At 41.0% G+C, this 13,715-nt stretch overlaps 2 protein-coding genes across 2 annotated transcripts; one reads left to right on the top strand and one right to left on the bottom strand.

The window, feature by feature from the left end:
• Positions 1-1,400: 1,400 nt before the first annotated feature.
• On the bottom strand, positions 1,401-2,708 carry foxg1c (forkhead box G1c; the record flags this gene model as incomplete). Its single annotated transcript, XM_083772542.1, has 1 exon — positions 1,401-2,708. One exon carries the CDS (start codon positions 2,706-2,708, stop codon positions 1,401-1,403), a length of 1,308 nt encoding a protein of 435 aa, XP_083628668.1.
• Positions 2,709-4,982: 2,274 nt separating this feature from the next.
• Positions 4,983-10,730, top strand: snrpd2 (small nuclear ribonucleoprotein D2 polypeptide). Its single transcript, XM_083773395.1, has 3 exons — positions 4,983-5,115; positions 6,502-6,681; positions 10,307-10,730. Coding segments are annotated over exons 1-3 (357 nt in total). The 5' UTR covers positions 4,983-5,113; the 3' UTR covers positions 10,482-10,730.
• The last annotated feature ends 2,985 nt before the right edge of the window (positions 10,731-13,715 follow it).

Raw genomic sequence — 13,715 nt, 5'->3', positions numbered from 1 at the left:
AGCAGGCACACCAATTTATTTTTCATTTTCATTAGCAGAAAATCAGCTTTAACTTTAAACGATAAAATAATTAATAATCAAGACATGATCGGACTTGGATATTTTCCGTTCCAGTTTTGCATATCCTATACATTTACATAAAAGTAAATGGAATGGGATTATTGCAGTTCGTATAGGCCTAACATAAAATAGGGCTATTTGATTTGAAATTATTTATAGTAGCCTATATTTTATTTTAGACTTTTTAGGATGTCCCATCTATGTTTGCTTTGGCTAAACGTATAGGCTATACGTTTTCTCATGCCAATAAAGCTCGTTTGAATTGAATTGAATTGTATAATCAAACCAGGGTAATATTGGTCTAAAAAGGAGGAAAAATATATGAATAGGCTAATTATTAGACCCGAGAGAGATAGAGTTGCAAGATATGGTAATTTTTTATAAACCCTATCCGAATTACAACACCGCATTAATGCATGTTGCATTTTGCATGCAATCAACACATTTAACACACTGACAGTATAATAAAAACATCATAATCTGATTTTTCTTTTAATTTACGGTATCATTTGCAATATATTATTACATACAAGGCATTAGGCATATACAGAAACAGTGACATGCACGCAAAACAGAAACATTAATTTGTGACAATTTGTGCAGAAACTAAAGTGACTGCATGGTGAAAAATGTTGAAAGAAAGCAAGAGTCCGAATATACAGAAGAGTGAACAATTAATGTTGCAGTCTGTTTATGTATAGCCAAATATATGTTACATATAAGCCTACCTATTATATGTTCCATACAAATATTTCCCCATATAACCTGCACATAAGTTGGGCTTATCAATTTGCGATATTTGACTTTCCCATTTGAATCATTCATAAAACTGTGTCATGCTTTTCTGCAACATTATTGCATGGATTGTATGCGTATATCTCCTATATAAACAATGATGATGAATGCAGTTTATTAAGGCTGTTCTAACAAAGGTCCCGTTCATATAATTAGCTGAAAATGGCACAATGAACGTTTGATGAAATTCTGAGCAGGCCTCTATAGTGCAAACATTTTCATTTTCTTAAAACACAATTTTACATTAAGAAAAAAAAAACATGCGGGATTTTTGTCACGACATGGGCTTTTTGGTAACGGTAACCCACAAGATTTTGCACATATGAGATATTTCATTTTTGTGTGTTATAGGCCTTATGTTTAGGCCTGTAGTTGACTTGTTAAAAATAAAAAGTACAAGACTAGGAACACATGAATCTAAACTACACCAAACGAACATTATGTCACGCAATGAGCGCAGTGCGCCTGCCCTATACGCATTGTGACTTTATGAAATTAATGCATGGCTTCATTCTACCAATTACCCTAATATAATATATAACATTTCAGGAGAGAGGGCTCGTGCTGGCTTGAGGATAATAATTCAGAAACTCATTGCAGCTCCCATGAAAGTCATTCTTCGAAAGACACTGTCCAGGTCCCGTTGCTTTATTATTGGGCATGACGGGACAGTCATCTTGGCATGGGTGGTTAAACGTTGCGGAATAAGGCATCTGCTGTGAGTAGAAATAGCTGGCCTGCCCCGTGGAGAGCATGTTCAAAGAACAGGGATGATTGGGCAGAGACAATGTGCATGGCACGGACGCGGACGAGAAAGCGGCGGCTGCGGTGCTTATTTGATGATGACGACGGGACTGCGCGCAACTAATCCCAAAGTAAGACGTCTCCTGGTTGGTGTGGAGGTACCGGTGGTCAGCCCCGGAGGACACGGTGGTCGCACTGACTTGGTGATGGCGTGATGATGACCGCTGTGAAACGACAGATGCTGCTGCTGCATAATTGGAGTGATGTGGTGGATGTGGTGGTGGACCGAGATACGAGCCCCCGGCGAGGTGGTGTGAGCGCACCGTAGGCGGCTGATGATGGAGGGAGAGAAACGACGCCGGCACGGGCCAGTAAAACGAGCCGGTGGCGAAGGCCAGACTGGCCGCGGTGCTGGACGCCAGACGAGCGCCTCTTTTTATGGCCAGCTTGGCTCTGGAGCTCGCCGTGGTCCGGCGCCGGAGTTTGCCGGACGTGCCGCCTATGAAGACGTCGTCGCTCGACGGGTCCAGCATCCAGTAGTTGCCCTTGCCCGGGTCGTCGTAGTGGCGCGGCACCTTGACGAAACACTTGTTCAGACTCAAGTTGTGCCTGATGGAGTTTTGCCAGCCCTGTCTGTTCTCTCGGTAGTACGGAAAGTTGCCCATGATGTACTCGTATATGCCGTTGAGTGTGAGTCGGCGCTCCGGGCTCTGCCGAATAGCCATCATGATGAGTGCGTTGTAACTAAAAGGAGGTTTCTCGGGTTTGGCTTTTTCGTCGGATGATCCCCTACCACTTTTCTTCACCTCGTCTTTATTTCCGTCTCGTTGTTTGGTGGCGTTTGTGGACACCGCTTTATGTTCTTCGACAGGGCACTCTTTCTTCATGTCGTTGCAGTCTGTGTTAACGTTGCAGTCTTCCTCTCGAGGCTTTGCTGGGTCTCCGACTCCGGGGCATTGTTTTCGGGTCGGGGGGGACAACTTTTCTCCCTGCTGGGAAAGAGCCGGTGTCTCACTCATCACTCCCTCTCGCCTGAACAACAAGCTGCTGATGCTGAACGACGAGGACTTGTGGTGGAAAAATCTGACAGGAGTTTTTAAATCATCCATGTTGTTTAACAACACAACACTCATTCAATCAATCCCCAAAAGGCTCGTCTCTGAAATGTTAAAGAATCCACGGAGCGAGCTCGCGCACACTGCAGTGATCCAAACGTCTCATCGGGATGCCACAGACATTATGCGCCACATGTGGAGGGGTGCGCACTCGGCTCACCAACCTGAAAACAAGATGTGCGCATCAGCGCATGCATGCATGGACGGTCACCCAGCCAGCCCACTCGGAGCGCGTATAGAAACTAGAAAGTGTGATTTAGTTGGCAGCGCTGCTGCCAATCTCGCTGACTGATCGATGAACTCTCAGGTTCAATTAACACTTCCGCAGCTCTTGTAACCCAAGCCTCTGTGTCTCTCTCTATCACCTGCGGATCTCCCTCTGGGTCCGCATGGGACCGCCTCTCTCCATCTCTTCCTTTTCCCTTTAGTGTGTGTTGACACAATAATTTGGCAAACATCCCATGAAAATAAGGACTGGTTGTAAGATCTGTAAATAATCCTTATCGAACAGAACAGGTAGGCTAAACGCGTCGGATTGTGTAAACAAACAACAGAGCGCACTGAAAAGAGGCTATAGAAAGTCTTGGAAAGTCCGCCTGCGGGCACGTGTGTTCATGCACAGCTGTTGACAGACAGGCAGCTAAAGGTGTGTGTCAGTGTGTGACATATGGTAACACAAAATATAGTTGCAAGTTAGTTTACCGTATTTTACCCTTTACCCTCTTTTCTCACTTTGGGTCCACTAACAATTCTCCATGCAGCTCCAAACAAGTGCGCACATGTTGGGAATGTTGTCAGCGCTGCAGGAGTCAGGACGCGCGCATAATCTCTGTCGAAACACTTGTAACCTCACACTATTTTCTGTCAAATACTTCCTGTCAAAGATTATATTTGTTTTGGATGTTTAGGATTTTGCAGTGTCATGTTGATGAAGAGTATATAGCCTATGAACATAAAAAACTCATTAATAAACAATAAACAGTTTTTCGTATACAAGTTGTTTTTATTTTTGGTCAAAGCGGCTTATTTGAGTAAAAGCGCTATATAAATAGTGATTGTATCTATTAGTATATTAATAAACTATAGCCCAGGGCTCATACTTTTTGCCTGGCGAGTGGCGACCCCCAAAAAGTTGTCACGGAAACTAGACACCCAAATCACATCGATAAATCAGTGGAGTTTTCAGTGTCACATATAGGCCTATACGCAGTCGTGTGTCTCCGAAAACTTTTACCTAAAACTAGATAACCTAATTATATTGTTTACCTAAATATTCTGTATTATGCATGCATGTGCTTTTACTGAAATATTAACTTAGAAAACATTTACCGGTATTTAGGTTTTAATTCCGATTTTTATTATAGGCCTAAACGTTGAGCTCTCTAGTCTCCAGCATCTCTCCAGCTCTTTTATAAACAGATACATGTTCAGGTTGATTGCCAATCAGGAAAGAGTTAAATTGTAGTAGGCTACAGCTTACATTTTAGTATTCCACTTTTAATTTTGTCTGCTCATTTCTTTGTCATTACTTCCAATTTCCCTTGTTCATCATGTATCCTGCATTCCCTCTCCTGCAGGATATAATTTGTATCCATGTAGGCCTATAAACTTTCCAAATAATTGTAGTGGAGTAAAAGTAGCCTACAATATTTTCCTCCATGTATTGGATAGGTAGGCCTAATATTGGAAATACTCCACTAAAAATGCCCAACAATTGTACTTGTGTATACAGTTAAGTATGCTACTTGTGAATGTAGCCTACTTTTTTTTTTACACCACTGACAAAGACCTAACTGTTTGGTGTTCCAACATGTACCCCCTGGGCTGTCTCTTCTTACATCAGTTTTGTTTTTCTTCCCATGCAGTCAGCAGGAGACAATGCTGTGTTTATCTGTAGATGTCAGTTGCAAACAATATAGCATACAAATAAATAAGGATTAATTACAGTGTGATAACACATTTATATAATAAAATAAAAATTAATATAAATGAAAATGATTAATAAATGAAAACCTGTATAAAATATTAATAATAATAAATAAAGCATTTGGAAGGACATATTCCTAAACGATTACCGGTAATAAAATAACATGTATAAAATATAAAAATGTAAATAAGCATTTGCAAGAATGTGAAACAACAGATTCCTAAACGATTCATTAAAGAAAACCTGGCGGCTGGCTGTATAAAAGAATAAGATAAATAAGTAGTTGGAATTTGGTAACCCGGACGTGATTCCTGCATTTTCAAGCGCCCGCTGCTCGACCCGGAAGCAGTGTTTTACAGCACGAGTTGCAGTTGAATGAATCGTTGAATAGACGAAAATCAGCTGGAAGGGAAAATAATTGTCCGAGCTCCAAGTTTTAATTTTGAAAACACATTTTGTTCAAGAAGAAATCATGTGAGTACATTAGATATCTCTTGTTTTGACGAATGCAGTAGGCTATACTGATACTCCCAGACAGAGATAGAGAGTTGTAGACAGTAGGTGCTAGTTAGCATGCTAGCCCAGTAGCTCTGGTCCAGTGCACTGGAGCTATTGTGCTAAAGTTGTAATGGGGCTGGGGTTGTATTTTTACTTTGCCATTTATTTATCATCAGATAATTAACCACCAACCATAACCGGCATTAACATAGAAGGCACATTTATCGCAGCACCAGACCAGTGTACCAAAGCGACCGACGTGTTGCCATTTCCTTGTTACAATTACAACCATGTTGGCATGCAAACAATACAGTCTATTAGAGCAGTGGTTTTCAACTCTTTGCATGTCAAGGTCCATTATTTATTCGGCATTTGAGCCACGGACCACCATTTGGCGACATTTAGCCTCTCAGACCCTATCAGAGTATTTTGTTCAATTTGTTGTCTTTTTCTTTGTCCACAATTCCATGCTGTATTGATGTTGGTACCATGGGAGAGAACGGGCAAACGTTGATCAAAATAACAATTCTACATTCTCCAAAAGTGTGGAATTATTCTTTTTAACAAGGGTGAAAGATCTACAAAGGTCCATTTGGTTTCCAACTCCATCATTTAGCTGGGGAACACCTGGAACCTCCTCAAGGACCACTGGTGGTCCACCAGTATTAGTGAATGTCTGTTTGATGTTGTAGAACAGGGGTGTCCACTCCAAACCTTTTTCAAAGGGGTCCATATTAGAAAATATTAAAACACCCAAGGCCAACTACATTTTTGATTGATTTAAATATTTATTAACAGTTTGCAGAATTACAGTACATTTCAAGCACAAACTCAATACAAAGACTGTGTGGACGACCCAATAAAGCATTACACTTGTTACTTTACAAGAGGGTGCACCTTGTTCAAATCATCAAAACAATTAGAGATGTACAAATAGACACTTCTATATAGCAAAAAATACTGTAAGAGGGTTTTTTTTTACCGGGCCAGTTTCACATTCCAGCCAGAATACAATTCATGGGGGAGAATGTAACCCAGTGAATTAATGACACTGGGTAAAACAAATTAATTTACCCCTATGCACTGTCTAAATAGCACAGCGTCATGTTCATGATTTTTTTTTTTTTTAGATATATTTTTTTTGCGGCTTACGCCTTTTATTGATGAAGGGACAGACAGTAGGCTGACAGGAAACGGGAGAGAGATGGGGGGATGACATGCAGTAAAGGCCGTGTCGGGTCCGGGAGTCGAACCCGCGGCACACTGCGACTGGATTACCAGTCCGTTGCCCAGACCGTTACGCTACGGCCTGGGCCGTCATGTTCATGATTATTCGATTTATTGTTATGTTTTGTTTTCCAGGAGTCTGTTGACCAAGCCCAAGTCAGAAATGACCCCAGAGGAGCTCCAGAAACGAGAGGAAGAGGAGTTCAACACGGGGCCGCTGTCCGTGCTCACACAGTCTGTGAAGAACAACACACAGGTCCTCATTAACTGCCGCAACAACAAGAAACTGCTGGGCAGAGTCAAGGCCTTTGACAGGTAGGACTGGAGCTCATGGTGTTCTGGTTTGGGGACAGTCAGCGACAAGCGACAAACTATGTTTTCTATCATTTGTATTGCTGCGAGGAATGTGATTAGCTGAGCCTATCCGTGTAAGCACTGGCACGTTATTCCTTGGTTATCCACAGTTTTTGTATGTCATGTAAAAGAGAGGATATTTCAATATGTGGATTTGCTAACTTTTATTACTGGGAGGAATGTGATTTGGTGAGATGCCTCTTCGTGAAACAAAGTGTTTGTCCATAATGTATATAATTTTTTTTTAGTATTTTTAAAATCTATTGGAGCACTATGGAAATCGAATCAAAAATGTTATTATCAGACTGTAGCGATGCAGTCCACTCAGAGAGTGGGCAGGGTCTTTAAGCTGGATCCAGGCTAATACAGAACAGTACACTAAAATATTTCAGAATGTTTCAGAATACATTTGCAGTGAGAAATAGGCAATGAAGTAACATGCTTGATTCAGCAGTACTGTTTTATTGTTTTACTTTGTGGTCCAGTGTAACGCGGTGCTCGTAGCCCAATAAAATACTTGCAGATGCAGGGGCATAACTAGCGTGACGTAGTCAACGCAATTGTTTTGGCCTGTTGGGGCACGGAGGCATTTGGGGCAGTGGGCACACAGCCTCTGTGTTGGAGCACACAGCCTCTGTGTTGGGGCACGGAGGCATTTGGGGCACACAGCCTCTGTGTTGGGGCACGGAGGCATTTGGGGGGCGCAGCCTCCCACCCGTGCTGTCTGTAAAATACAATTATAAATGCATGTCAGAGATGCAATGACTGGTTGATTTGACCAAAGTTTAAATAATACCCTCAGCATTGGGGATGTAAAGATGTTTTCACACTCACTCACTCACTCACTCACTCACACACACACACTCTCTTGTGAGAAGTTAGCACTCCAGAGCACCAGCAAAAGGTTTTGATATGGAATCTATTTTTTGTATTATATATATATATAAATTAGTGCCGTCAGGCGATTCAATTTTTTAATCGCGATTAATCGCATGATTTGTGTAGTTAATCGCGCGATTACTCACAATTAATCGCAAAACCTTTTTTGCTCTAAATTCAATGATGAACTGAAAGAAAACGCTGTATTGTAGAGATGCTCCGATCAGGTTTGACAACATTAATGTTACTTTTTTTATTTACCTTTTTTCCACATGACGTATGAAAAGACAAGTGCAATGTGCATTCTTTTATGGCTTGCCCATTGTCTCTTTTGAATAATTCTGTGCAATTAGCACATTCAACACAAACAACTGTTTCCATAAAACAAACTAACATAGGCTACTTCTCTATAAGCAGAATCATGAATAAGCCTATTTAATTTATACAAAAGGAGAAGAGAGAGAGCAATGTGTTTGTGGCTCAAACTTTGTCTAATATTGTTTTAGAGCAGTGGTTCTCAAACATTTTCATGCCAAGAGCAAAGGACCCCCAATATTTTTTCAATCTACAAAAATAATCCCAAAATCGCTTATAAATTAAATTACTTACTAATCGCTTATTTGGCAACACTGGCCAGAAACGACCAGTGTTGCTTCTTTTTGTCTTATTTTGTATAGACCTAGGTGGCTTGTTTCTGCCATAGTTATACTGGAACACCTCTGGCTTCTAGCTAGCTGGATATGTGCTGCTGCTCGTCGACTTGTCTCTGTACTGTGTACTGTCAGTCCCAGCTCCGTGACTGGGAGATGGGACTGTCGATAGTCTGGATAGAACTTTCTGTTACAGTTAAATCAATATAAAAGTACCACACAACTGAAAAGTATTGCGACTGTGACCGCATGTTAGAAACGTGTGTGGCTATAATGAGGCACAGCTGTTTACAATGCGATGCAAAATTAACAGCGGGGGTTTTGCTTTTGGTCTGGATGGATGAATTGCACAGGTTTCTCAAGCTTTTTTGGACTGGAACGTACGACACGAGCAAAACCTTTACTCCACTTAAAACATCCTAACAAGGGGTCTGGGAAGGGAGTGCATTGCAGTAACCAGTATTCCTCAACATCCCGCCTGCCAATCTATGTGATTTTTTGTTGTTGCGTTAATGCGATAAAATAATTAGTGCCGTTAAGGTGTTGCGTTAATGCATTAATAACGCGTTAACTTTGACAGCATTAATATAAATATTAGTGTCATAAAATGGTATAAGTAACCGTAAAAAATATCTGGGATTAAAATTAATTGTCCTGACTGACTGTCCCTCATCTGTTTTTTTTAATCTGTTCACCTTGGTGTTCCATTTGATTAATATAATTCAAATTAATAAAATAAACGCAATAAATATAACATGGTGTATTAGCTTGCTTACAATAGGCCTATTACACTGGCCAGAGTTTTGATATTGTCATAGATTTCTCTATAGTCTATGTGTTTATTTGGAATTTTTAAAATGGTTTCAAGAGACATTTGTTGTAAAAACATGCGCCATGCGCTCGCCGTTCTCCTATGCCTACTGCCTAGCACATTTTCTCATGTTATTTGAGCTGTTCAGCTCTGTAGCTTAGCTTAGCTTTAGAAGCCCTGGGAGAGGAATGAAGGCACATTCCATTCTAAAAATCAGCATTTATAGTTGGGGACATGATGAAAGCTCACGTTTTATTGGTTAGAATAGTCCCCGGCAGTCAGCTCAATGCTGAGTTGCTGACTGCCGGTGAATGCAGGGATGTCACACAGATCATTCATTTCGGAAACATATATGTGATAAAAAAAAAGTCGTACTTTTGAGCTCTGCAACAGGACAATGCTAAATCACTTAGAATACATGCACTCATGCTTCCAAGCGATCCATTACGCACAGATGGAGACGGCGCAAAGAACACGCTGCAGCTGCTCCTTGGACATTCTGAGAGAAATGGGCCTTTAAACTTAAGTGGAGAGCTACTCTTCGGTATCTTTGTGGTAGGGTTGCTGCGCCTGTACTCTAGTCTCGGCAGCGAGCTCAACAGATTCTGCACTAGATTAATACTATAACATGTTGACAATGGCATTTTAATCTACCTTCTTTCTGCACTATCATTCAAATCTCAATGTGCGCAGAAATATTACAATGCACCCATTTTAATGAAATGATCTGAAATTAATATCTACCATTTTAGATTGTTTTCAGCCTTAGGCTACACCGTTGATTTAAAAAAAAAGTTTGGTTGACAGGTAATTAACCGAATGATGATGTGGGCTTCCGGTTGCAACACTACCATTTTCACCCTACTCAGAATACCATTTCATGTTATCTTTAATTTGTAGGTGAAACTAGAGCCAGATGTTTTCATTCACATAAACAACTTAGTTGGTCTGACTAGTAGTGACTACAGGTGAAAAAAAGAAATAAGAATTTCCGAACAAGGTGAAAAACCGAAGCAGGTGAATTACCACCAGGGCTCACAGTGCATACTAAAATAATGCATTTTAACATATAATTGACCCTACTCACCACCTCTAATTAGTATGAGACAACACAACTGCTTAATTTGACCTTTTGTGGACCACACAGTTTTCATACTGTCCACGACTCACAAGTGGAGAGAACTAACCCCTGACTTGAAAAACAACCCCCCCCCCCCTCATTTTGTTCCCTATTCCATCATTTCAGGCATTGCAACATGGTCTTGGAGAATGTGAAGGAGATGTGGACGGAAGTCCCGAAGAGTGGAAAGGGAAAGAAGAAGTCGAAGCCTGTGAATAAGGACCGCTACATTTCCAAGATGTTCCTCCGAGGCGATTCTGTCATCGTTGTGCTGAGAAATCCCCTCATCACTGGAAAATAAACTGTATTCGTCGGGTCACCAACACCTTCCATTTTATGACAATATTCTGTCATTGTTGGATTTATTTTCCTCCCCTTTCCCTTCATTTTGTTTTGTATGACTTCGGTCATCATTATGTGAGGAACATTATATCTGTATGCCTTTAGTGGCAAATTTAAGCTCACTGAGTCATGAGCTATTTTGCTTTGTCTAGATTAGATCTTTTTGGTCTTTTTTCATTTTAATAATAAAAGTGACAGGAGTAATACATATGGTGTTGTCTAGATTTTCTTCAATGTGGGCCATTAGCCAGCCAGTGCATTTTTCTCTTCTATATCATTATTGCTATCGTTATTTGTACGATGCACAGTTAGGAGGCATTTTTGCGAGATGGTGAGCAGATTTTACCTTGGGAAAACACCTTGGGTGACGAGGTGTTTTTTCAACAGTTCTGGCAGGAGCCTGACGTCTTAGTCTTAGAGGAAGCCGTTGCATGGACACATTGGTCGGTATTATGGCACATATTTCATGCCTTGTGATGTAATATTTGCTTGTTGATAATCATGATAATGCTTGTTTACACATTGTATTGTCAAGACTCGGATGGATACTGACATCTAGACTTGTACAATAACTAGTTTATAGTGCAATGGGTCGCTACTATAATGCATGAGTTCCTTCACAAATATAGCTACAGTAAAGAGCCATCGCCCCTTTTCTCCCTTATCTCGCCTACCCTAATCGGCCTCCTCCAAAACCCCACCATTCCCTCTTGTTGTCCACCACCCCCTCCCCTGCCAGCATCTAAGGTGTCGGTCTTGATTTCAGTCCGCATCGCTCAATATGCGACAAACTGCCGTTTAAAGGCCTGCTGCATTATTGATGAGACCAGATGTGCTGACTGTCACTTCACACCCTGCTCTCTCCATTTCAGGCTGTTACTCTCCCGCTCTTTCCATCTTGTCCACTTTGTTAATTGCCTTAATAGCTTCTAGGTGCTTTTTCTTCAAATGGCGGGCATCTAATCTCAAGTTGTTGGTGCTGCTAAACTTGGCAATTAAAGTGTGTAACTAATAAGTGCACATATATTCTTGACTAGTTATAATGTAAATGTTATAGAAAGTCAATTGCTATTGATTCCTGCATTTGTGTTTAGGCCAGAGGTCAACCTCTTTTGTTACTTAAAGTCACTGTTGTGCATTCAATTCAAATCCAAGCAAAAAAAGTGCTTACCGGTATTCACAGACAACCAAATCAATCCAAATAATGTAGTGTAGAGTATAAAAAGTATGTATATAAAGTACAATTTTGAGTATAACGAGTGTACAGGGTCATACCAGGTGAGCTGTTGGCTGTGCATACTGTGATGAGACAAGTCATGTATCATGTTGCACAAAATTACTGTATTGCAATACTTTTGCATGGGTTATGCTACAGTTAGGCTATTGCACACAGTGCACTTACATAATAGAAATTGAACTTGGTTTGCAGCAAGAACAATGAGTGTTCTGTGCTACACTTAACAGTTCAATGTTCTTGGGAATTGTTAAGCTTGTATTCTTTATATACTATATGTGTGTGACTATATGTGTGTATATATATATATATATATATATATATATATATATATATATATATATATATATATGTGTGTGTGTATGGACCGGTCTGGCAGCCTATGTGTTTTTCTTTCTGCCTTTATCTGATAGCGCAGTAGAGTGAGGCAGAAATTGGGAGGGGACTGGGAGAGTCAAGGAGTGACATGGAGCTGCATGGCCTTGGGAATCGAACCCGGTACACGCTAACGCTGTCAGTCATCAGACCATCCATGTGGTACCCGCCTTAAACTTTTTGCTATCTTGCCCCTTCAGCTGTAGGCCAGTCAATCTAAGAAAATCTAACTAGGGGTTATTCATGATTCTGAATCCATTTCAAGCATTAGTTTTGCACGAAAAACACTCATTGGGCTAAATTAGACCATAGCCACAGCCATAGCACAATGTGCTATGGCTGTTTTTAACCCAATGAGTGTTTCAGTCAGTGTGCGGACTCTGCGGAGCCTCCAAGCATAATCAAATTATTTTTATATTTATTTTTTTTGCAATTTTTTTTGGGTCAAATCTTAGATTGACTGGCCTACTGGTGTTCCAAGTTTTAGGCTATTTCATCTGTGTGTGTGTGTGTGTGTGTGTGTGTGCGTGTGCGCGCGCGCGCACCTCACTGATTTACAGCTGTCAGGTGGAGCCATCTGGGATAGAACTATCATAGGTGGACAGCATTCATTGGATTTGTGAGCTCCTTCGGAAGACTATTTCTTCTATCATGTTATGTATAGTTATGGTGTATTTTGACTACTGCTTTAGGCATATCCTGGTTTATGAGGGAGATCAAGTAGCAAGTTGCTGGGTTTATCTCAAGAATATCCTTGGGCCACAACCAACACCCATTTACCACGCACACGCACACACACACACACACACACACACACACACACACACAGAAGGGAAACTGCACTGACTTGCTAAATTGTGATTTACAGAAAGGGCAGGTGCACAGGCATCCAGACAAATAGGTATTCAAGTTCATAATCAAAGTTTTCTTGAGGGTACTCATGAAGACACTTTGAGAAGTCAATTTCCCTCCAGATGTCAGGATGAGTGATCCACAGCAGGAAGGGAGATGTTTTATTCAGAAGGCACGATAAGAGGGGAAGTGTGATTATGATAGCGATCGGCCACGCGTCGATACCCGACCCCCACGAGCAACGCGACACCTTGAGCCCCCCCATCGATCGTGGCCGGTAACTGGAGCCACCGCAGTTTGTTTCCAAGCAGATCCCTGGTCCCGGTGTCAAAAGCTGTGAGGCCAGGTGGAGAGAGAGTGGCAGAGTAGGTATAAACACACACTCAGTCACTCGTCTCTTTGTGTGTGATTGTGAATGACAAAGTCGTAATGCTGCAAGGACAAGTTCACTGACAGCCACAACAAAACAGATCAAGTATACCCAGCAAATTACAGGTAGCTGTTAGGCCTATTTACAAACAGCTGATGGTGGGCACAGACATGGGTGGATTATGGACCGGGCAAAATTCCCAGGGGACTTTGACTACCAGAGCTGACATGTATTTTATAGATGTATAGATATATTATTTTTTACATGCAAATACATTAATTAGGCTATGCATTAATACTAAAAGTTATAGACTAAATCCTGTAGCCTATGATAAAAATGTCTACAGTCTACCTCATACAGTT

Source organism: Protomyctophum parallelum (assembly GCF_964188405.1).
Source record: "Protomyctophum parallelum genome assembly, chromosome: 9".
Classification (NCBI taxonomy): domain Eukaryota; kingdom Metazoa; phylum Chordata; class Actinopteri; order Myctophiformes; family Myctophidae; genus Protomyctophum; species Protomyctophum parallelum.
Note: the sequence above shows the minus strand (reverse complement) of the source record. Positions and strands in the feature narration are given on the sequence as shown.

Bases quoted from the DNA above. Each gene is read 5' to 3' on its own strand.
- snrpd2 (XM_083773395.1), top strand. The intron at 6,682-10,306 runs GTAGGACTGGAG...CCATCATTTCAG, and splicing joins AGAGTCAAGGCCTTTGACAG to GCATTGCAACATGGTCTTGG.